General features: G+C 33.3%; 3 protein-coding genes across 7 annotated transcripts; 1 reads left to right on the top strand and 2 right to left on the bottom strand.

Annotated features, from left to right (window-relative positions):
- The first annotated feature begins 1,056 nt into the window (after positions 1 to 1,056).
- mxa (myxovirus (influenza) resistance A) lies at positions 1,057 to 9,142 on the top strand. The gene is made up of 12 exons (XM_056462921.1): positions 1,057 to 1,428; positions 2,238 to 2,375; positions 2,460 to 2,614; positions 4,882 to 5,020; positions 5,092 to 5,290; positions 5,415 to 5,493; positions 5,577 to 5,699; positions 5,801 to 5,942; positions 6,102 to 6,260; positions 6,824 to 6,900; positions 8,199 to 8,462; positions 8,548 to 9,142. The coding sequence occupies exons 1-12, from the start codon at positions 1,230 to 1,232 to the stop codon at positions 8,770 to 8,772; spliced, it is 1,899 nt and encodes a 632-aa protein (XP_056318896.1). The 5' UTR covers positions 1,057 to 1,229; the 3' UTR covers positions 8,773 to 9,142.
- Positions 9,143 to 10,055: 913 nt separating this feature from the next.
- Positions 10,056 to 14,030, bottom strand: pcnp (PEST proteolytic signal containing nuclear protein). 5 transcript variants are annotated; one of them, XM_056462941.1, is made up of 6 exons: positions 13,942 to 14,002; positions 11,420 to 11,446; positions 11,143 to 11,348; positions 10,962 to 11,036; positions 10,794 to 10,849; positions 10,056 to 10,706 (listed from the first exon to the last, which is right to left on the bottom strand). In XM_056462941.1, exons 1-6 carry the CDS (start codon positions 13,985 to 13,987, stop codon positions 10,598 to 10,600), a joined length of 519 nt encoding a protein of 172 aa, XP_056318916.1. In that variant the 5' UTR covers positions 13,988 to 14,002; the 3' UTR covers positions 10,056 to 10,597. The 5 variants fall into 5 exon arrangements, with proteins under 5 accessions (XP_056318916.1, XP_056318907.1, XP_056318929.1 ...); XM_056462932.1 differs by having other exon boundaries at positions 11,143 to 11,351; XM_056462954.1 differs by lacking the exon at positions 11,420 to 11,446 and having other exon boundaries at positions 13,942 to 14,030.
- Positions 14,031 to 16,287: 2,257 nt separating this feature from the next.
- mylz3 (myosin, light polypeptide 3, skeletal muscle) lies at positions 16,288 to 24,040 on the bottom strand. The gene is made up of 6 exons (XM_056462967.1): positions 23,939 to 24,040; positions 23,604 to 23,634; positions 19,782 to 19,925; positions 19,522 to 19,692; positions 16,985 to 17,062; positions 16,288 to 16,754 (listed from the first exon to the last, which is right to left on the bottom strand). Exons 1-6 carry the CDS (start codon positions 23,939 to 23,941, stop codon positions 16,726 to 16,728), a joined length of 456 nt encoding a protein of 151 aa, XP_056318942.1. The 5' UTR covers positions 23,942 to 24,040; the 3' UTR covers positions 16,288 to 16,725.
- Between the last annotated feature and the right edge of the window lie 601 nt (positions 24,041 to 24,641).

Raw genomic sequence — 24,641 nt, forward strand, 5'->3', positions numbered from 1 at the left:
GGTGATTTCAGTCATCATACAGTAAGCATCCGTCATCTTCTTATCAGTGACATACAGTCTAAACAGTCTCTGGATCATTGCGTGTAAAGATTTTGGACATCTTCTTGGACATTTTTTATGTTTCCAAGTGGTTTGCTGCATTTATAAAGCACCCATGTCCTGAGGTTGTTCAGTTTGATGCAGTTTACTGTCTATGTGTGATTTGATTGGACAGGAATCACATTCGTTTTTCTACTCAGCCAATCACCACAGACAAAAAAGAAATAAAGTAATAACTGCAGATTGAAGGAAAGTAATGGAGTAAAAGTAGAGATACAGCTCTAAAAATGTACTCAAGGTAAAGTAAAAGTGCACATTTTTACAACTGCTGAGAAAAACTACTCAATTACAGTAATTTGAGTATTTGTATTTTGTTACTTTACACCACTGAACAGTAACAGGTCAGAAGACCTGCTAGTCAGGTGATGTTCTGCATGTTCACCACATCATCTGGGTAGTCTGGTTATGGATAAACACCCCCCTCTAGAGGGTAATACGGGATATTAAAGAAAATTACTTAAACAGAAACTAAGCATTGACCAGTCTTTGGCTTTGACGCAGACATCAGAAATTTGAATTGAATCGTCATTTTAAATAGTTTAAAATATATATATATATATATATATATATATATATATATATATATATATATATATATATATATATATATATATATATATATATATATATATATTAAACCTTGTTAAAATGAATTCACTGAACGTGTATGCAAAATATGTGCAACAACATCTCTAAAAACGAATTTCTTTATTAGAGTTATGCTGCATTCGTTTAAAGAATTTGCTTCGTCATTTGTTACCAAGTTGTCTGCTTTGTCGAGTTTGCACAAACAATCACGGTAAAAGGATAACATCGGTGTAACATCTACAATCTGAATCTAAACTAAACAGGATAATATATGGAAAATACGGGAAAGACAGTACTCGGAGTCGCTACAAAGATAATATAGGATATAGGTGTTTTTCCATCTACTGAACAATGAATTCCCACTGAATACTTTAGGAGAAACGAAACCATTGTGCTATCCAGGAAATGAAACTTACCAATACACCTATACGCGTTTTAGCATTCACTTTACCGGTAAAAGCAAACTGAGCATCACTTCAGTCAGTCGAGGAGTCTGAAACTTTGTTGTGAAAAGAAGGATTTCTCTTTGGGCGTTAATAAGCATGGAGAAGTTGAGTTACACGTTCAGTCAGCAATATGAGGAGAAAATTCGCCCTTGCATCGACACTATCGATAATTTACGGTCTTTGGGAGTCGATAAGGACCTCGCGTTGCCTGCCATCGCCGTCATTGGAGACCAAAGCTCGGGAAAGAGTTCGGTTCTGGAGGCGCTGTCAGGAGTTCCGTTACCCAGGGGCAGTGGTGAGAACAGCACATTAAATAACATAAATAGAACACATATAAACGTTAACCTTAACCCAAATACGGACTGTAATTGGCATTTATGTATGTACTTTGTAGTAAAATCATGGAGAGGCCGCCAAGGTCTATGAATGGAGGATGACATTTTCATATAAAGAGGTTACAAGCTATGTGATGACAAGACACGTTGCCAAAACGATCAGGGGTCCTACACGTAGGATTCCAACAGGGATCATTTGACAACGAAAGCATTGCTTTTATGACATTTCCTGTAACTGTTACCAAAACATGACTACATTTTTTTATCATTTGTTATAAGTCCTACAAGTTTACCAACCTTTTGCAATAGTTTAATAATACTAATTTAAAACTACTTGCAGTAGTATCTGGATGGAGATATGCAAGTGGAGACAAGTAGACACATTGTACTCAATGAAGCTAGTGACGTCACTGTGATGGTGTAGGGTTGGGTATGCGCATTAAAAAGAATTGCATGCAGCACAGCCTGCACTTGTGACATCACTTTACAGTCTAGGCTAAAATGTATAGTTTACCCAGAAGTAGGCATGGGATGATAGCCGTTGTCAAGGTATACCACAGCTCGGAAAAGTCAAGGTTTTAAAACTTTTCTGCTATACTGTTCCTAAGATATGTGTACGATTTTTTATTTATGTTTTAGGACAACAGTATCTCCAGCAGAAAAATATATCAAAAGATACCATTTTAAAATTGTACAAAAATCTTTGGGTAAACCCTTAAGACACACTATGAACCTAGTATTAACAACTACCCTTTCATGTTTTGTACAGGAATTGTTACACGGTGCCCTCTCGAGCTCAAGATGATAAGAATTAAAGACCAAGATAAGTGGCATGGGAGAATCAGTTACAAAACCTATGAAGAAGACTTCGATGACTCAGCGGAAGTGGAGAAAAAGATTCGTGAGGGTAAGAATACTTTGAAGGATGCAACATAAGATTTTCCTAAAGACTTTTAGTTTGTTAATATCTTATTTCTTACTGTGTTTGCAGCCCAAGACGAGATGGCTGGAGCAGGTGTTGGTATCAGTGAAGAACTCATCAGTCTGCAGATCACCTCTGCCAATGTTCCTGACCTCACTCTCATCGACCTTCCTGGCATTGCGCGTGTGGCCGTCAAGGGTCAACCTGAGAACATTGGAGATCAGGTAAAGATTTACTAAACTAAATTGATTCAAAGATTTTGTTGGAAAGATCGTTGTGAGACATTTTGTGTTTAAAAGAAATTTAATAGATTTCCAAATATAGACATCTTGGCTAAAACAAAGCTAAAATTGAGCTGTCAGTGAAAATCTAATAGACGTCCAAAAATAGACTAGTCATCAAATAGACAAATGCATCGTCATTCATTCCTGTCTATTTGATGAATAGTCTAAATTAGGACTAATGTTATTTATTTTTATTGACAGGCCAACTTTATGGTCCATTTCCACTGAGTGGTACAGTACCAGGGTATATACAGAACTTCTTAAGTTGAATTTAATAACTTTTCCTACCTTTTTTATGCCTTCAAGAAAAAAATCAATACTAGCACGACTTAGAGCTGCAACTGTAGTGGCATAAATATCTTTCCAAATGGAATAACATATTGCAGATAACATAAATTTAAGTAAAGCAGAGGAATTAATGAAGGTGTCACAATGGGCCTTGGTCCATAGTTTTTAATCAATGTCATATATGTCATCAATGTCAATAGCTGCTCTTCTAAGAACAGTTTGGTACGGTTACAATTGTTTCTCCACTGAGCCTGGAATGGCGCGGCACAATTACATACCATTCTCGGCCCGGTTAGACAATCTTGCTAAACTGTACCGATCAATTCTATGTGTCAGGGCTCAAAATGAACTTTTTTACTTAGTAGCACCAATGCGCTCAACTTCAAATATTTAGGAGTACCAGAAAAAATTTAGGAGCACCAGGAAAAAAATGTAGGAGCACCACTGAAAATAGTATTTTAAGGGATTTATTGTATTAGAAAACAACATCGGTCAGGACTAACAAACACCGGAAACAACTATCTAACTAATGCTGTGATGACTTATTGATATTTGTGCAATAATTCCACAATGAATGTCTAATAAGTATAAAATACTAACGATGACCATGATGACAATAATACTAACCATTATTTACATTTCTCATTATTATGCTGCCTCGAATGTGCTTGAATGGGAGTTTTGTGCTATAAAAGTCCTACTGTTACTTTATAAAAAGTTAATTTATGGTTTGCATCAAACAAAAATAAAGCATTGCAGTAAGAAATATCCATTTTGCACTATTGTTTTTATATGCATGTCAATTTATTAAATAATATTTCTGCTACAAAACATAAACGTAAGATTATAATAAATCATTTAATTCATTCATTTCCCGCGGTCACAAAAGCTCCCTGTTATCAGACAGCGGGAAGCCTTAAGTGATTGACAGCTAATATGAACCAGTATAGCGCCAATATAATCGTCTTCTTGCAGACGTGGCAATAAGCCTCGCGGCTGTTGCCAAATGCAGGCCTAAGCCAGTCTTTAAATCTTGAGTCCTCCAGCCAGAGGTCCGAAAACTTGCATTTCTCCATGTTTTAATTTAAATAATAAACGAAAGCGAGCTCGCTTGGCAGCAAGTGAGCCGGGTACCCAGTTTGTTTCAGTGCTTAGGTCCTTAGGTTCACTTAGGTCCTACTCTCAACATAAATAAATCCACGCAAATTTTAGAATAAAGGCCTGCACTTAACACAAATTGAAAATTTATCAAAAAAATGGGCTTCAAAATTTAATACCTTGTCAGACGATGTTTATTTCTTTTTAATACTTTTTTAATGGCCTTTAATTGGCTAATTTCATTTACTACCTTTTACAACCCCGCGGACACCCTGAGTACGGTACGGGTCACCTTTATCAGGCTTGCATTTCCACTGCTAAAAGGGTGCCAATGGTTTCAATTTGACGTCATTCTCGCTCGAGGAAATGCCAAAGTAAACCTGTAAAGTCAGCAACAAGGTTTGTTTGCGTTCGGGTTGACCATGGCTTGTTATTATATGTATATATTATTACAGTGTAATGTCTTGGCTGTGTATTTAAAAATGGCGCTTACTTTGTTTTCATTCTCCTGGCTTGTGCACGAGCTAGTGACATATCCCTGTAAACCAACAGCGTTCAGCTTGCCTGTCTAGCTCCGCCTCTTGGTACCCTTTTGTTGTGCTAGGTACCCTTTCGAAAGGGTACCCAAAACGTGGTTTACAGTTCACTTTTTGGTACCTTTTGACAGTGGAAACGGCCATAAAAGGGTACCGAACCGTGCCATACCATACCATTCAGTGGAAAGGGGCCATTAGTCTTGTCTTAATTTGGACTTATAATCGACATTTTTAAACACACACAAAAAACTTCGTGTTACGAACATTAATCAAATGCATTTCTAGATTAAAAGACTGATCAGGAAGTTTGTTACAAAGCAAGAGACAATCAACCTGGTCGTGGTGCCATGCAATGTTGACATCGCCACCACAGAAGCATTGCAGATGGCTCAAGCAGAGGATCCTGAGGGCGAAAGAACTTTAGGTGTGCATTACTCATTGCACTTGTTATACAAAAAGAATCAGAATTGTAAAACCATTGTTTGTCTACTACAGGGATCTTAACAAAGCCAGACCTGGTGGACAAGGGCACTGAAGGGACAGTTGTAGACATTGTGCACAATGAGATCATTCACCTCACTAAAGGCTACATGATTGTAAGGTGCAGGGGACAAAAAGAGATAATGGATCAGGTCACTCTTAATGAGGCCACAGAAACAGAGAAAATGTTCTTCAAAGACCATCCTCACTTCAGGTAGGTAAATGATCACATCTCATTATTTATGTCCATGAAAAACAACTAAACGGTACTTTTTATTTGGACAATTTATATATGGGACATTATATTTCATGTTATATATTTATGCCATTTTTCACAGCAAACTCTATGAAGAGGGTTTTGCTACTATTCCCAAGTTGGCAGAGAAACTAACAATTGAATTGGTTCATCACATTCAGGTGAAATCATTTTATTATCAAATGAACAACAGAGCATTTTAAATGCATGATAAAAATAGCTGAATTTTATATCTGCTTTGTAGAAATCTCTACCTCGCCTAGAAGAGCAAATAGAGACAAAGCTGGCTGAAACACAGAAGGAACTGGAGGCATATGGCAATGGGCCTCCTTCAGGACCAGCAGAAAGACTCAGCTTTTTCATTGATGTGAGTGTACTGTAATTGGAAATTATTTTAAAATATGAATAATTAGTAAATTTACTTACATTACTCAATTACTTAAATCTTTCACAAATCACCCAATTTAGAAAGTTACAGCTTTCAATCAAGACATGCTCAACCTGACGACTGGGGAGGATGTTAAATGTACTACAGATCTACTGCTTTTTCCAGAACTTCGGGAAGAATTTGCTAAATGGAGTCACATCTTGGAACGTTCTGGGGATTCATGTGAGGAAAGCATAATTGCACTTTTGTTTTTGGCTAACCTGCTGTTTTATCTAAGTTTTTTGCCAACCAAAATTACTAACTTAGAAGCACTTTGACAAGCTTTGCTCATAACGGAGGTATGCAATTTATTTTCTAATGGTGTTCAAAAACCCTTTGCAGTCAACAAAAAGATTGAGAAAGAAGTTGATAACTACGAAGTCAAGTACCGGGGAAGAGAGCTACCAGGATTCATCAATTACAAGACCTTTGAGGGGCTTGTCAGGGACCAGATCAAGCTGTTAGAGGAACCTGCGTTAAAGACACTGAAGACCGTCTCTGGTTAACATTGTTTTGTATTTCAATACCATTATTATTCAGTTGCTTAATGTTGTAAGGCTATTCTGACGCCACTGTCGTATATGAGCATACTGTTGTCAGCATTTAAAGTGGATCAAAAAACTTTTTCTAAATTGTCATTAGTCAAGAGAACGAGTGTTGTTGAATGGTTTTAGGACAACTTTGATAAAGGGTAATGATCTACATTATATGCTGACTACTGTATTCTCATAATGCACATGTCCCAAGTATGCAGATTCAAAAGTAAAGTTTTAGAACGGTAAGGAAAGAAATCAATGAATAAGACAATCTAACCACAGCATTCCAGTTGGCACAATACATTTGTAGGTACATATTTTTGCTTCCTGTAAGGTGACCAATGAACTAAAGACCTTGATGTAGCCCAAGTTTGTTAAAGATGTTTTGTTTTAAAGGCACTGTAAATTTATTTGAGGTAAAGGTTTAGGTATATAGTACAGGGTAATTACAGTAACAAAACAGGGTTTGCTGGATAATCAAGACTGAATTTGAAAGTTATTTTTAACAGTGTGTTTGTGTTTACACAGATGTGGTTAGAAAGAAGTTCATCCAACTGGCCCAGTGCAGTTTCATTGGATTCCCTAATCTTCTGAAAATAGCAAAGGTAGGATTTTACGTGTTCTCATACAAATATTTTCGGCAGATGTGGTTCATCTGTAAGAGTATGTCTATATAAGCTGAAGCTGTAATAAACTGAATAATAGAACTCTGCAATAAATACTGTGTGTAATTTTTACACAGGCTATTTTATGTTTGTTAGTAAGCTTGATGTGTTAAATGTTAGCTCATGGCTTTGGCAGGTTATGTAATAAATATACAGTTCTCTCAGGTCAACACCCCACATAGTTACAATGCAAATCTACTACGTTTAAAGAGATAGTTCAACAATACATGAACATTTACTAAACCTCAACCGCTCCAAACCCTTACTTTGGACACATAAGTTATACATAAATAGACTTGCAATCAGAATTATTAAACCCCCTTTAATTTTTTTTTTTTTTTTTTTTTTTTAAATATTTCCCAAATGATGTTTAACAGAGAAAGGAAATTTTCACAGTACATTTGATAATATTTTTTCTTCTGGAGAAAGTCTTATTTGCATTATTTCGACTAGAATAAAAGCAGTTTTAAGCTATAAGCTATACCTTAAAGCTATATATTTTTTGATTGTCTACAGAACAAACCATTGTTATACAATAACTTGCCTAATTACCCTAACCTGCCTAGTTAACCTAATTAAGCCTTTGAATGTCACTTTAAGCTGTATAGAAGTGTCTTGAAAAATATCTAATCAAATATTATTTACTGTCATCATGACAAAGATAAAATAAATCAGTTATTAGAAATAAGTTATTAAAACTATTATGTTTAGTAATGTGTTGAAAAAAATCTCTCCGCTAAATAGAAATTGGGGGAAAAAACAGGGGGACTCAATTCAGGGGGGTTAATTATTCTGATTGCAACTGTTAATATAAGAAGAAAGAAACTCATTCGGGTTAATTGAAACAAGTGGAAAATGAAATTATGAAACTAACCCTTTAAAAGAGGTCACACCAAAAGGTGATGTGTGAAGTAGTGTGCAAAATCTGTTATAATCTTTTAGTTTAAACATGCTCATGTGAATAACCTGTTTAGACATGTTTTAAATTTTCTGAGAACCAACATGGCTTTCTTTTCCTTTCCTAAATTCCTCTGCAACTCAAAGTATTCTAAATTCATATTTGAAAGCAATTAAAGTGTGAAATGTAAGATAAATTTATATTTTTGTATACATACAGTCTGTCCATAAACTTTAAAAGTACATATTGAGTGGTTAGAATATAATGCTTACTAATTTAATTAGAACATAAACTGTGTTCTTCTACTCTTGAAAATAACATGTTTTATACGCTACCACAGACTAAGATTGAAGGCATCAAGCTAAACAAAGAATCACTGGCAGAATCCATGCTGAAAACCCAATTCAAGATGGAGCTCATTGTTTACAGCCAAGATGGCACATACAGCCAGAGTCTAAAACATGTAAAGGATAAATTGGAAGAGATGGAAAAAGAAGGGCCTCAATCGATAATAAAACTGCCTTCAGTTTTGAGTTTCGACTTTGGCACAGGCAATCATGCCACCTTGCGTGAGATGAGGTTGCACCTTAAATCCTACTACACAGTAAGTGTCTAATAATAATCTTTCTGTACAGAGGTAGCGTCATGTTAAATGTATATCTGAGATGCTGTCTTATCTACCGTAACAGATTGCAAGCAAGCGTCTAGCTGACCAGATCCCAATGGTGATCCGCTACATGCTGCTGCAGGAAGCTGCTTTGGAGCTGCAAAGGAACATGTTACAGTTGCTGCAAGATAAAGATGGTGTAGACAACCTGCTTAAAGAGGACTGTGACATTGGCCAAAAGCGGGAAAACTTACTGAGCCGCCAGAAACGTTTAATGAAGGCACGCAGCCTCTTGGTTACCTTTTAGAAATTACTTTCATAGTTGACTGCAACATTTTAATGCAGAAAAATCGTATGCTGGCACTGAAGAAAATGATCAGCATTGACAGCAAAGTATGCAAACATTCCTGCCGTTTTTTTTTAAATAAATGTTACTGAGGAAACGGTTTTTCAAAGCTATCTTTGTTATTTAAAGTAGCTCTTGACTACTGTCAGAAGCCGTATATGACTTTTGGGACATAGTAATTTTAAGTACAAATTTATAAGTGTCAGAACATTCAGGAAATTCATGTCACCTCAGTAGTCTATAAATATAATGACTATTTAATGTTTATATGTTACAACCAACTTTTCAAAAGCTGCTCAACTACTTAATGCTTTGTACCAGAAATGCTGCAACAGGTATTCTTTTAAATACATTTTATTAATAAATTGTTACTTGAACTAAACTTAATTCGTCTCTCTTATTTTCCAATAGAATTATTTTCTTTGTTTCCAAAATGAGACGAGAAATAAAGTAATGCTTTTACAATTGTCAAAATTTAAAAATATTATTTTTAGTTATTCAGAAAAAAAAGACATTTAAGAAAATACAGCAAATACAATATACATAAGCTCCCTGCTTTAGAGTGCACAATGCTATTTTTTTTATATAAGAGAGTGGGTTTGGTTCAGGTGCAAGTTCCTTATTGTTGATCTTTGTTTATTTCAGGCCTATAGCAAAAGTGTAACTTTTACCGTCATTCTTTTATTTTTGGAAATGCCTTTGATTGATTATATAAATATATACACACACACACACACATATATATTATACAGTTGAAGTGAGAATTATTAGCAGTTTTTAATTTATGAACCATTTTAAGGTCAATATTATTAGCCCCTTTAAGCTATTTTTTTTTTCGACGGTATATAGAACCATCATTGTACAATAACTTGCCTAATTACCGTAACCTGCCTAGTTAACCTAATTAACCTAGTTAAGCCTTTAAATGTCACTTTAAGCTGTATAGAAGTGTCTTGAAAAATATCTAGTCAAATATTATTTACTGTCATCAAGGCAAATATAAAATTAATCAGTTATGTTTAGAAATGTGTTAAAAAAATATTCTATTTGTTAAACTGAAATTGGGGAAAAAAATAAATCAGGAATAATAATTCTGACTTCAACTGTGTGTGTTTGTGAGATATATATATATATATATATATATACACACACACACATACATACACTACGATACTGTAAAAAAAAAAATAAAACCTTGAGATATTTGTTCCATTTATACGATAAACAGACTTCAGATAATCAGATTCACATTGTTTCTGTTTTCCTTTAATTTAACACAGTAACAAAACAAAACAAAAATGCATAAATGTTTTCCACAAAATGCATACAGGTTTGAAATTACATAAAGGTGAGCAAATTAAATTTGAAAACGAAATAATTTAATTCTGCTTTCAGAACCTGACAAACACACCAACTAGACGAGTGAGGGAAAACATTCTTAAAAGGGATGCCACATCTTATTTATTAGTTACTTCATAGACTTTTTTTTCCTTGTCATGAATGAATCTTAAACAATTCTAAATTACTGCACCACCACATTCCTTTTCTGGATAACAACTAAGCTGTAAATGATAACAGGCTGGTGTGGCACATGCCATATTGTACAGTGATAAAGATTATGCTAATTTTCTATGTTTGCACGCTACACAGGTAGGCATTTTTTGAACCATAGCATGGATAAAAAGATGGTTTTAGCGTAAACATTCATTACATATATACATCTGTACAATGTTCATCAAACAAAGACACACACAAAAAAAAACAAAGCCAAAAAAGCAAGCAGACACTACTGATCTGTGTGGGATTTAAGCTTCCTCTCCCACAGTTTTTGATGGTCTGAGAATCCCTGCTTTCCTTTGTTGAAGGAATTGGGGCCAGCTGATGTGGGCGTTTCTCTGAAAATCAAAATATATTTGTCAACAGTGCTTTGACTACCATAAATTAAATCTAAAATAAAATGCTTTATTCCAATTAAATCCCACCTGCCAATATTCTTCATCCTCATCTTTGCCTCAGGTGGCATTTCTTCAGGCTCGCTCTGAAACATTAAATGCAAAATAAGGAAATGTCTATTTTAGATAATTACATGGTTTTACATGAAGAAACAAAGACAGCATTGATAGCTTAATTAATCAAAGAATGACACGTACATCATCGTCCTCATTAAAAACAGATGCAAGTCCAGATTTCTTGGGAGGTACGGCAGGTGGAGGCTCTTTAGGTTTCTAAAATAGTACAAGAAATAAAAATGTATTTTTAAAATGTTCAAATAACAAAAAACATTATTTTAATGTCACATACAAATAGAAAATATAATATATATATACATACATTTGCTCCCAGCTTGATAGAGATGGCCATAGGTTTCTTTGCTGTCAAGCTAAACCCCGGCTTGAACATTTTCGGTGGAGCTGATGTGCTTTTGGACTCATCTTCTGGGTCGAGCTCACGAGCAGGCCGCTTTCGCAGACTGTCTCCTGATGCCTTGCTGGAAGAGACAGTCTTAGTTTTCACACTGCTTCCCTTCTCTTCCGGTCCTGCTGGAGGCGAAACAACTTACCAAGGTGAGCGACTGATGCCTTGGAGACCAAAGGTGAGCTACAGTTACCTGAAAGATGAGGGATGCCAGGAGGACCTGCTCAGAGGGACGCTGTTGAGTCTAAAATCTAATCCATTAGTTTGATTCATTTCACTAACTGTCTCAACTGACTGATGCCTAGGCCTGTCACAATAATCAATATATCGACTTATCGTGCAATACTTGGAGATGACCCAAATTTTTTTGGAATGCAATATATATTTAAAATTTAACAAATAATATTAAATCCATTTCACAATGACATTTTCATTCTACCTCAATGCAGTCAAAGTTTATAATTCAGACCCCCTAGTTTCTCGCGATTCTGCGTTGGCTGAATTCAACGCAAAATCAACAAAAAGTCACAAATTTTTGTGATCCTGCTAAATTCTTAACTAAACGCAAAATCGCAAAAAAATGTAAATGATCTCTTAAAACATCCAATTCCAAACCATATAATCAAATTATATTTATTTTAATTTGCAATTTATTGTTTTACATGACTTACAGATGTTATACGCCGCGCACGTCATCTATTCGAGTATCTCCTGAAAAATGACTTCTTACCTGCGCAATCCTAACATTACATGAGAGTGGTTTACATGTGAAGTAAAAGCAAAGATTGGATTAGGCATCCTTTGGCGTGAATTAGGAGTTTTGTGTGTTTTCAACTGTTGAAATCTGAGAAAAAGATTGTAGACAAAAATCAGAATTATACAACCTTCCTTAGACTTAATCCCTACCGTTTTAGATCTTTGACGAGACCAAAATAAAGAAGCTTTATTTATGATTTGTGTCATTGTGTCAGATTGCACACCTAACATAGTAGGCTATATGGTAAATATTATTATACATGTAATTTGTTTATATATATATATATATATATATATATATATATATATATATATATATATATATATATATATATATATATATATATATATACACAATTATTATTTTTTTATTGCAAAATTGTTCGCAAATTTCTGGGAATTACCACCACAAAATCAGCAATTTTTCATCGCAAAAATAAAATAATCACAAAAAAAAAAACAAAGTGATAAACTAGGGGGGTCTGATAATTGGAAATTTACCTAGTAGGACATTTAGTAGTATATGTAATAGGACCTTTTTAAAATCAGATTATAGAATCTAAATAACTTTAATAATGATAAGTATTTATGGCTATTTGCATTATTATAATATTAAATAATCATCAGGGTTTCTGCAGGTTTCATCAAGTCAAATTTAAGATTTTTAAGACAATATTTTAAAAGAAAAATATATATTTGTTGACTTTTGGTGCAAATTGAGTATAACTTCTTTTCAACCCAATGCATTTCTGTTATATAACCTAAAGTTTCATGTCTATTCCTAAATAGTATGTCTACTCCCTCTTATTTCTGTAAATAGTTTTTGCATGAATGGAAGATAACATAAAGCGATATATTGCTGTTATTATCATGAGGAACTGTGTAATTGTTTTTAGATTTAATTCCCTGCTTTTATTAAGATGGATTGTTGGTGATTGGATGGATGTTGGCCTGATTGGGTAGCGTTACTTGGGCGGATAAAAATTAAGACCCGTTTAAAATTATTTAAGACATACAACACAATATTTCAGTGAATTTAAGACTTTTTAAGGCCTAAAATTTGGTTTTTGAAATTTAAAACATTTCAAGACTTTTTAAGACCCTGCGGATACCCTGAATCAGTATATAATCAGTGACATAAAATGATCCAAAAATGACAATAATTTCACTTATCACAACAGCTTCTGTGACGATATTTCACACAACAAAAATTCCTTATTGTGACAGGCCTACTGATACCACAGAAACTGCCATTGTACACATTTAGGAATATGACTATGGCAGATGCAGGGTAGAATCACATTTTATAATAAAGTGTGTAAATTCAGTACACACGGATATGTTAAAAAAACATTAAAAAAAATATCAGAATAGTATAATGTTGCAATTGCCCTTAATGTTGTTACAATATCGAGCAAAAATGCTTTAAATTTCATTTGTTTTCTACATCTGAAAGAAAATCAGCAGTTTACACTACAGAATGAAACAAAAAATGTTTTACTGAAACACACCTATAAATCCACAATTATGAGTTTTAATAAGCTCTTTTTTCCATAATTGTGTGTGTATACACACCTCATGTATATATACACACACCACCGTACTTACATTTAAGCGTTTCCTAGTCAGTTTTTGAGCTCGTTTCACAGTAAGTTGTGGTTTAAAGATTTAACAAGTAAAAATTTTTACAAATAAATATGCGTCACGCTTAGTGTACATTTAAAAGAAGTATTAGCCTCAAAACATTACACATTCAACGTGGCATAAAACAGTATTGAAAAACAGTTCGTTACTAGCTAACACAGCTAACGTTAGCTTGCCCAACCTAGCTACGAAGTCCAACTCCTCGGCTATAACTAAATATTATACCTACGTGAACAGATGCGAGTACTCTATATATTCTCGCAGACTTCAACATGTGAATTAACAGCAAAATAAACACAGTTTTGACAGTTTCACCTCCTTCTTGAGAAGGGCCTTCGCTGCTGTACTTCTCATTCGCCATGGTAGGACTCTATTTTAAGCACATACGGATACCGGAGAGGACAAAATACCTCTGCAGTCGCAAAAAAGGTCGCTTCAGTTCTTCAGCCTGCAAACATCTTTCGACGGAAGGAGAAACGGCGCCATCTTGTGCTCAGACATAGCAAAAGAGCGTGCGTGAGCGAATAGTGCCGTAGATGTTAACATATTTGTATAATGCTTATAATAAAATAATGATTTTAATGAAGCAAACATATAAAGTATAAATTTTTGTAAAGTAAGATGACATTGTGATGGATTTTAGGTGTACGTTACAGGAGGATACATCGATCGTGCCAGGTAAATTAAGCAAACCGCGTGTGACCATGTTCTTATTTCCAAAATCAATGATGGGCTGATGGTAAATACAGTCTAACTTTTTCCACTTTTATGTTTATAATGTTACGTAGCATATATCCAATATGCCTAGATGTGAATATCAACCCTAAACAACAACAAAAAACAATATAACAGGCTGATTTCTGTTTTTGAAAACCACAGGTGATTATTTCTTATTGGTATTCTCACAGGTTTACTGATATTGCAACTGTAACACAATAAAGTGAAATGTTAACTAACGTTAGTAAAGGTTAATAAATGCTTTCAAATATATTGTTAATAGTTATGTTTAGCTAACTGGTTTTATATTAAAACATAAATCTGTTTAACAAACTTACAGATATTTTAATACATGTTTCAATACATAATTACAAATAAAAGTTGTTTGTTAAAGCTGAAATGAATTTTAACTAAAGTAAAGGCTTTAGATGCATTACTTTAATGTACATTCATCTCCAACTGTTTTGTATTTGTAATTACATTTGAATGTTTTACATTTTCTTACAGAACTTATCTTCATATAGTTTCAGAAAGATTAGCGAGGATGATTTTTACCCCCCAACATAAGCAACTTCTTAAAGATAACCTATTTCTGCTTGCATTTTTTACTTTCTGCCTAGATAACTTTAAACAACAATAAAAACAAAGTAAATATAACCTGATACTATTTAGTTTTGTAGATTTTATTGGTGTTCTCACAGGTTTACTGATATAGCTACTTCAATACATTAAACGTTAGCAAAGGTTAATAAATACTGTCAAATAAAGTATTTATAGTTATGTTTAGCTAACTAATGAAATAACTAGTGTTTATTTCATATTAAAAACATAAAAATGTTTTTAAAAAACTACGTTCAGATCTGTTTAATATTTAATAAAAATATAAATATTTATAAATATGTATTGTTATAAAATAATTTGTATTTTCTATTTTTAATAATAAATGTTTACAAACAAAAGTGCTGTTTGTTAATGCTGAACTAATTAATTAATTCTAACTAAAATTAATAAACGCTTTGAATGCATTAATGTACATTTATCTCAAACTGTATTGTGTTTGTAATTCCCATTTATAAGTTGCTTTAAATTTCCTTACACAACTTACCTTCCTATACAGTTGCAGAAAGACTACAAAGTGTGGATGATTTTCACCCCCAACATGAGCAACTTTTTAAAGACAACATTTTCTTCTTGCATTTTCTACTTTTAAATTTACATTGTTAGGTAGCATGTGTCCAATATGCCTAGATGAGAATATCAACCCTACACAACAATAAAACGAAGTAAATGTAACCTGCTGGTACCATTTAGATTATTAGATTTTATTGGTGTTCTCACAGGTTTACAGATATCGCAACTTTATTACATTAAACTGCATTTTTACCTAACATTAGCAAAGGTTAAAAAACGCTGTCAAATAAAGTGTCCATAGTTAAGTTTAGCTAACTAATGAAGTAACTAGTGTTTACTTCATATTAAAACATAAATCTGTTAAACAAACATATGTACAGATCTATGAAATATTTAATAAAATATATAAATATGTATTATTATACAATAATTTGTATTTTCTATTTTTAATAATAAATATTTACAAAAAAAGTGCTGTTTGTTAATGCTGAAATTAATTTTAACTACAATTAATAAACGCCTTAGATGCATTAATGTACATTCATCTCAAACTGTATTGTTTGTAATTCCATTTATATTTGCATTATATTTCCTTACACAACTTACCTTTATATACAGTTGCATAAAGACTAGCAAGTATGGATGATCAGTGATGACCAATGTAAGCAACTTTTAAAGATGCACATGCATCAGCATTTAGTGTTTATTTTTGGGCTTTTGCCACTGACCTAGCATTGCCATACCGTCACATGCCTAACCACCATCTCTTATTTGAAAAGACGGTCTGGTAGCATACAAAGGAAAAACTCAGTGTACTTTTGGAAAAAAGTTTATTGTGAAATGACTGTGTGAAAATTGGGATGGGGGAATATTGGCAGCCTGGCCACAGTAACGTCATGTGCCTTTAACACACAGCTAAGAGGTGCTGTCGAAACCCTGGATGGGCGGTGAAAGAAGAAAGCAACCCTCACTTCATGAGTGGCCTTTTCCTTCTTCCCCGGTCTCCATCCCACTGTGGACAGACGCCACCGGTCGGAACAAGAAGGCGAGGAGGGTCAACTGCATGAGGACGATGTGACTTCCAAAAAGACGGGTGAGTGGGAGAAAAAAAAAAAAGAACAGAATGGTTTAGAAGTGACATCCCATAGTCCTTTTTAGTGATTGGTCTTCAAAACAGAATGGATGTCCTGACACCGTGGGGTCTGCAGATGTAATTCAGCCTTCTTCACCACTCCCTAGACGGATGACTTCTTACACGGACATGATGTTCTTGACAAAAGCTGAAAGAGGAGGAGCAGATGTGCATAAGGAAATATCATCCCTACTGGCTTGCCATACAAGGCCAGAGGTGGTCTCTAAATATAGCCATCGTAACAAGTCAGTGACAGGTGAGCTTATTATAACACGTCAATTAGTGCCAAAGATACTGTCAGTACTGTAGCCATTATGCAATGTGCGTTAAAACAAGTTATGATGGGTTGAATCAGAGGGACTTTAACCTGACACGTACCCTCATAGTGGACCATGCCGTTCTCATCCTCCTGTCCCTGCATGAGAGCGTCAATCTCTGGCTCGCTCATCTTCTCACCTGTGGATGCCGTAAAATTGTGGTTAGGACAAATCTGACATAAAAAATGTACTATGGCTTCTGAACATCGCAATGGCAGATGATTTTAGATTTACAAAGATATTTGTTTCTTAATCCTATTTATATTATTCATAAGCACAATCAATAATTAATTCTTATTGAATTAATATTAAATAAAATTATATCTAAAAATAATACATATAGAAAATAAACTTAGACATTACATTGTATTGCATGTGAACTTGAAATTGAAAGCTGTAAGTAATTTTTAGCAGTAAAATAACATGGCTATATTACATTTTAGAATGTATTAAAATAGAAATCAGTCTGTTTAATTTAGAATAATATCAGATTTTTCCTTTCATTTTGAATCAAATAAACAACATCAGTCAGAACTGGAAATGCCTTACACTGTAAACCCCAACAGTCAACTTTATTAAATGAAATGAGTGTAGTTAACTCAAAATTAACTGATTGAATACTCATTTAAAGAGTTTTGAACTCAGTGTTGAAGGTAATGAGTTAATTAAATACCTCATTGCTTCAATGTAAAAGTTCACAGTACTCATATAGATTAGCTTTTTAACTCAAATGGTTTGTAGCAATTGGTTTCCTCAAATGGTTTGAGTTGCCTTAACTTATTTATAGTACTCAGTTGTTTGAGTTCTCTTCATTTATTGGGTTTTACTATGCACAAATGGCTTCATTTACTCAAATGGATTGAGTTCACAATACTCATTAGGATTAGTTTTTGAACTTAAATGGTTTGTTGCAATTGGTTTCCTCCAATGGTTTGAGTTGCTTCAACTTATTGGGTTTTACAGTGTACAAATAAAAAAATAAAATCTACTACAAGCTTCTGAATAGCAGTGCATATATTTTTAAAATATATATGTTTCTTTATTATGTACATTCAGTTATTTAACAGAATAAAACTGCAGACAAACATGTAAGGAATATTGTACAATTATACCTCCTATTACACAGCTTTTTGTTACTTTTTACCTCATTAGGAAACAATCTTTAATATATTTTTATTATATCACAATCCATTACATTCTATGCAAGGAGATGAACAAATACACAAAATTACAATAGTAATAATTCCGAAGTCCTATTCATTTTTATTATAATCTACATATTTAGAGAGATATTACGTCAAATTGAAATTTAAGCTACGTATATAGCGTATTGGAGCGACAGTTGGCATTTCTATGTGGAGTTTGCATGTTCTCTCGTGTTAGCGTGAGTTTCCTCTGGGTGCTCCGGTTTCCCTGACAGTTCAAAGACATGCGCTATAGATAGGCTCACACGGAATCTGCGTGCACAAATTTTCAGCTAATCATTGAGTCTATTTATTTAGTTGTGTGTAAATGTGTGTACATTTATTTTTATCAACTTTTAAATTAATTTCAGAAATATTATTGACAAATATGAAAATGTTCATATGATTTACTTACAATACAGTTTGTAAAGTAATAATTTCTGTCTTTTAGAAGATAGATGGAAGATATATTATATGAGAGACTTGCTTTGTTTACCAAATAAATAGATCTAAAAGGATTTGCATTGTAAATATTAAATAAAAGTTAAAAATGTATAATTTTTTATTTAACATATTATGTTTTTAGTTACGATACTCCCAAAATCATTCCACATAAATCCGCAGAATTTTTATATTCGGTGCAGAAATAGCAAAAAATGTCTACAGATTCTGTCTGTCCCTAGCTATAGGTGAATTGGGTAAGCTAAATTGTCCAGAGTGTATGTCGTGGTCTTCCAGGTTGGGGGTTGAGCGTTGCGCTATTATCTCACCTCATAAAAACTATATGTTACGAAACACCAATATGGTGCGGCTAAATATCAACTTCGATATAAATGGCACTGGGAGTAAGTAAATAAGTATATAGCGTATTGAGCCTGTTTTGTCAGTATATTATAGAACAACAAACCACTAGATGATGGGATTGTCCAATCAGATCCAAGAGCTGTACAAGTCATTTTCTTTCACACCCATGGTATATAAACTACACTATAATTTAGCTTTACCAGGGTTTCTACAGCGTTATTCATGTCAAATTTAAGATTTTAAGACCATTATGAATTAAATTTCAGCCTTACACAAGGCTAAATGCTAAGGATTCTTTCTAATGGCCCAATTAAAATATTAAAAAACATTAAAAACAAATGTTATTGTAAGGAAGATAATTAAACCATATTGGTAAATCAAGTTAATAAATAAAATGTTGTTAAAATTTTTATGGAGATAGAAGGTTAGTGATTGGATGGGTGTTAGCTCGATTGGGTAGCTTTACATGGACATAGGAAAATTAAAACCTGCTAAAAATGATTTATGACCTAAAAGACAATATTTCAGTGAATTTAAGACTTTTTAAGGCCTTTAAGTTTTTGAAATTTAAGACATTTTAAGTCTATTTAAGACCACCCTGTTTACTCACCCAGTGTTGAGAGCACAATGCGCAGCTCAGCACCCATCACTGTGCCGTTGCCCTCTTTGTCGAAGACGCGCAGACCCTCAACGTAGTCATCATAGGTACCCTTCTGGATGGCGTCAACAGTCTTGAGCATTGGCAGGAAACCCTCAAAGTCAAGTCTTTTGTTGGCCATGTCTGTGCACAAGCAGCCGTCAAATAAGTGTCAGCTAAAAAGAGCTCATGAGTGATATCTATTGGTTTTTAATATAAAGCAATGGTCTTACCGTCAGCGGATGGGTCACCCAGGATTTTCTTCACATCCTTGTTGGTGGGGTTCTGACCCAGGGCACGCATGATATCGGCAACCTGGTTGAAGGCAACCTTGTTGTCACCAACTCTGTCGAAGAGACCAAAGGCCTCTTTGAAGTCTGAAAGAGAAGCATGGATGAGACTTTAGTAGGGCGGATTGGTACAAAACAGGAGTAATTATGAATGCACAAAGCAGCAGGTGTTGGTATTTACAATATACAATCCTCAGCATATATGAGTACACCCCTCACAAATTTCTCATTTAAATTAATATTTTCTATAGGAAGCTTTACAATATTATATTTGAGCATATACATCAGATTAGTCCATACTGAAGCTAAATCTGGAGCTTATATAACAAAATAACTTACAATAATGGTAAAAAAAATTAGTAGCACAAATTTATGAAATAAAAAAAAATGTAATAAAATTTCCAAAATAGCAAAAATCAAGAGATCCAAAAATATATAAAATTTTGTTCATATCTTGTAGTTTGTAATTTTTTTGCAATATTTTGCATGACTTAAAATGCATTATCTTTCAATTTCTAAATATGTTTGGTGACAAAAATATTAATTTAATAAATATATCTGTTTAATAAATCTGTTTTGTTCCAGTGCACCAATATACATTACCCATATTCACTGAGAAATTGATAAAAATATTAATTTTCAAAATGGGGTGTACTCCTTAATGCTGAGCACTGAATCTCATAAAATGGCTTCAGACCAAAAACTTTTGCTATTAAGCGCCCACAAGGATGTGTTAATGAGGTAATTAGCATAATATAATTATTAATATATGATATATTAATATATTATTAATATATACACACGTGTGTGTTTATTAAGATTAAGACATTAAAAAAGACATTGCTATAAAATAAACAAATATGTAACATTATTATACAATTCATACTTAATAAAAAATTGTTAAGTAAAATAAAAACAAAAATAATTAAATCAATTATCCAAAATAAAAAACACAAATTCTATTAAAATGAATCATTAATTATTTAAGTAAATAAATATAATAAGCAGAAAAACATGTAATAATATAACTTAGAAACCAAATATTTTCTAAATAATATTTCAGAAATTTATAATATATATGTATATGTAATATATATATATATACACACATACCTTTATACATAGCTATATGTATTTATATATAATTTTCACAAAGTAAATTGGGTTTATATGCAAGAAACTGTACAGTTGCCTTTTGCCCTTTACATTTTATGATAGGTGTTCATTGCATGATGCTGGTGATCATATTTGGGAGTTGCATTTGTATAATTGTACAATGCAAATATATTATTATTAATTATTGTTATTTTTATCATTAAATAAAAAAATTTTTTACAACAGTCCAAGGACATCTCTATAAAACAAACAAGATCAATAAAGCATGTCCTGACTGTTAGTGCCCTTCCCTTTCCATCCTTTGCCAACTGTACAGTACAGCAGCACAGGAGGAAGGAGGCAAAATTAAAAACAGCTTAGCAACTGCATTTCCTTGGCCTGTGAGGGACACCAAGTTGAAAGTGATCTGCTGACAGAAAAATAGCATCCTACGACTCCTGTCTCCAGCAGCTGTGCCTCGCTGTTGCTCAAAGGTGGCTCTTAATGCGTGCCGTGACAGGCGATACCCTCAGAGAAAGTGGCTCTCGCCATACATGGTTACGCGCTCTTCGACCGACCCAAGTCAAATTCAAGAATGCTGACTGCAACGTAACCTACACCCACAAACGACTGCATACTTTCTGCACCTAAAGGAGCAACACCATGCTGTGAATTGCTCCAAGGGTCTGCTACCCATCAATTCTTTCTGTAGAGAAGTAAATGTGGGCTTTGGATTAGACATAAAGTAGTCAACATTTGAAGTGGGACATCACTTTCCATCAAACCATTAAACAAACTTTTATTTTTTAATCCACTTCAAATGTTGACCACTGTATTTTGCTATTTGAAATATTTCCATCTTTATGTATACTAAACCCTTGATTATACTCCATTTACTCCTAAAATTCACCCTGTGTTTTGCTTAAATTAATCAGGTTTTGCTGTAGAACTAATCGAATCAGAGCATAGATTCCCACCAGTGTTATTAAAATTTGAATGAATTCTCCTATCACTGTGCTATAAATCTTTTAAAAAATATGAATATGAATAAATTGTTATAAAAAAAAAATCTCCAAAATAATAGTAATTTTTTTGTTTTCTTTTAAAGATTACTTTACTGATTTTTAACAACCTGCTATTCAGAATTTTATATTTATATATATTTAATTTTTAAAAGCTTCCTGAATTAATAATTTTCAATTATACATTTTCAACAAATCTATTACATTTGTAACAGAAGTTTTTGTGAATTATAGTCTGTACCGAATAGTAACTGATTACATGTAATCCGAATTATGTAATGAGAACGCCAAAAAAATGACTTGCTTGTAAAATTGATTTTAAAATAGTCAGATTACGGTTACTTTTTTATCAATTACATGTGAAATGCCACATCTTTATTATATCCAATGATGTTTACTAGATATAAATTAAAACTTAGAAAACTTTACAACAAATTTTTACATGTTATGTATTATCTTTGTTCATGTAATTCAAAATTAAATCTGCCATTCATTAATTAGGTAAAAAGTAATTTAAAAAGTAATCTAATACTCAGATTACATTACCTAAAATGTGTAGTTTGACAGATTACATTACTAACCATAAGTTGTGTCATTTGGACTATAATTTTAAATATATTTTACTGTATTATGTTTTTTTCATGTAATTCAAAATCAATTCCCTCAAATTAATTAGGGAAAAAGTAATCTAAAAGTAATCTGTCTGATTATATTAATGAAAACGTGCAGTTTGACAGATTACATTACTAACCCCAAATTTCATGTCACCTGGACTATAATTTAAAATACATTTACTGTATTATGTTTGTTCGCGTAATTAAAAATCCAATCCGTCATAAACTGATTAGGTAAATAGTAATCTAAAAGTAATCTAGTAGTCCAATTACATGACCATAAATGCGTAGTATGACCACAAGTTTCATTGTGTTATATGGACTATAATTTTTTTATACATTTACTGCATTATGTTTGTTTGAGTAATTCAAAATCAAATCAGTCATAAATGAATTAGGTAAAAATCTAGTATCCAATAATCTAGTAGTCCAATTACATGACCAAAAACATTTAGTTTGACAGATTACATTACCAACCACAAGTTTCATTGTCATTTGGGCTATAATTTTAAATACATTTTAATATATTATGTTTGTTTGCATAATTAAAAATCAAATATGTCATAAACAAGTAAAAAGTAATCTAAAAGTAGTCTAGAAGTTTAATTACATGACTGTAGTTTGACAGATTGCACAACCAACCATAAGATTCACTGTGTCATTTGGACTATAATTTTAAATACATTTTACTGTATTATGTTTGCTTGTGTAATTCAAAATCAGTCATAAATTAATAAGGTTAAAAGTAATCTAGTAGTCCGATTACATGACAGAATATATGTAGTTTGACAGATTACATTACGCGTAAATCAAAATCAAATCTGTCACAAGTAATCCAAAATTAAAGTATCTGGTAAAAAGTAATCTAGCAGTACATTTACATGACGGTAGTTTAACAGATTACTTTACCATTCACACGTTTTATTGTGTCATTTGGACAACAGTTTCTCAGTAATTAACCAGCACTGATTATGATTATGATTATAAAAGCATTTTTTTCTGTCAATAATAAAGTCCAACATGCAAAAACTCACCCTCAATCTGGTCAGCAGAGAATTCTCCAGCCTGCCAGAAAGACAACAGTGAATCAGTCCCACTAAAACACACTTGTCTGACATTATTTTACATTTGGAAAAACACAAGCCCTCTTAGGACATCAGCAAAAACAGTGCACACATAGATCCACCAAGGGATGCTTTTTTTTTTTTTTTTATCTGAGCTCTTATATTAATCCAAAGTGAATATGCAAACTGATGAAGGCGTCCTAGATCATTTCAGCGGGCTTAGTGCCAGTTTTTCTCTTTTTTTGAGCCAGATGAACATGAAAAAGGTACGAAAGGATAGCAAAAAGCGTAATCCATGTACACACCATGATGTAGTTTTGGGGCGCAGGAGCGGAGGGGCAGAAGTCAAGAAGCCGGAGTCCCAGGAGAGTGGTCCTGAAACATGGTGCAGCCCCTTCTTATTTATGCTATGCTAATGATGTCACGGGGGCGGAGCCTGTGATGCGCGAAGCTTCTTTAACTTTCTTAGGTCAAGCTGGAAGGAAGGCTGCCGCTTTCTCCAGTGTACGTGGTATTTTTAGATTTTGTGCTCCAGGGCTGCTTGTAAGACTTCTTGGCTTCGGTCAGCATTTTAGTTTTATGTGTTGTCTTTGTTTTCTGGGTTTCTGTGTATTTATTTCATCCTCAGCCATGCTTGGATGATTGTAAGTAAACCATGAAGTCACCTGTTATGGGCTCTGTGTGTGTATCGAAGGAAGCAGCAGCTCAAGGAAGGCTTTTGATTACAGTGTTGATATTTTTAACTTGCATATGGTGGTCTCCGCCACTTATGGTTATATGGGAAGACTGAGGAAAAACAGTCCAGGACATGTTTGCACAGCAATAATGAACTTGCATTTTAGACACTTTGGAAGTTTTTTCAATTCAATTCAAGTTTATTTGTACTGCGCTGTCAATAATAATTATTGCTTCAAAGCAGCTTCACATTATTGCATTACAGTCAAATACAGAATAGTTAAGATTATTAGTTACTATAACTTTATTAGTTACTATATAACCTTAATTAAC

Source organism: Danio aesculapii, chromosome 1 (genome assembly GCF_903798145.1).
Source record: "Danio aesculapii chromosome 1, fDanAes4.1, whole genome shotgun sequence".
NCBI lineage: Eukaryota > Metazoa > Chordata > Actinopteri > Cypriniformes > Danionidae > Danio > Danio aesculapii.

Excerpts from the sequence above, each read along its gene's own strand:
- mxa (XM_056462921.1), top strand. The coding sequence starts at position 1,230 with ATGGAGAAGTTGAGTTACACGTTCAGTCAGCAATATGAGGAGAAAATT. Across the intron at positions 2,615-4,881 it reads CTGAGAACATTGGAGATCAG|ATTAAAAGACTGATCAGGAA; the intron begins GTAAAGATTTAC and ends ATGCATTTCTAG. Across the intron at positions 5,943-6,101 it reads GGAACGTTCTGGGGATTCAT|TCAACAAAAAGATTGAGAAA; the intron begins GTGAGGAAAGCA and ends AACCCTTTGCAG.
- pcnp (XM_056462932.1), bottom strand. The coding sequence starts at position 13,987 with ATGGCGAATGAGAAGTACAGCAGCGAAGGCCCTTCTCAAGAAGGAG. Across the intron at positions 11,037-11,142 it reads CTATCAAGCTGGGAGCAAAT|AAACCTAAAGAGCCTCCACC; the intron begins GTATGTATATAT and ends GTACTATTTTAG. Across the intron at positions 10,707-10,793 it reads AGGATGAAGAATATTGGCAG|AGAAACGCCCACATCAGCTG; the intron begins GTGGGATTTAAT and ends TTTGATTTTCAG.
- mylz3 (XM_056462967.1), bottom strand. Across the intron at positions 19,926-23,603 it reads CTCTGCTGACCAGATTGAGG|ACTTCAAAGAGGCCTTTGGT; the intron begins GTGAGTTTTTGC and ends CTTCTCTTTCAG. Across the intron at positions 19,693-19,781 it reads GGGTGACCCATCCGCTGACG|ACATGGCCAACAAAAGACTT; the intron begins GTAAGACCATTG and ends GCTTGTGCACAG.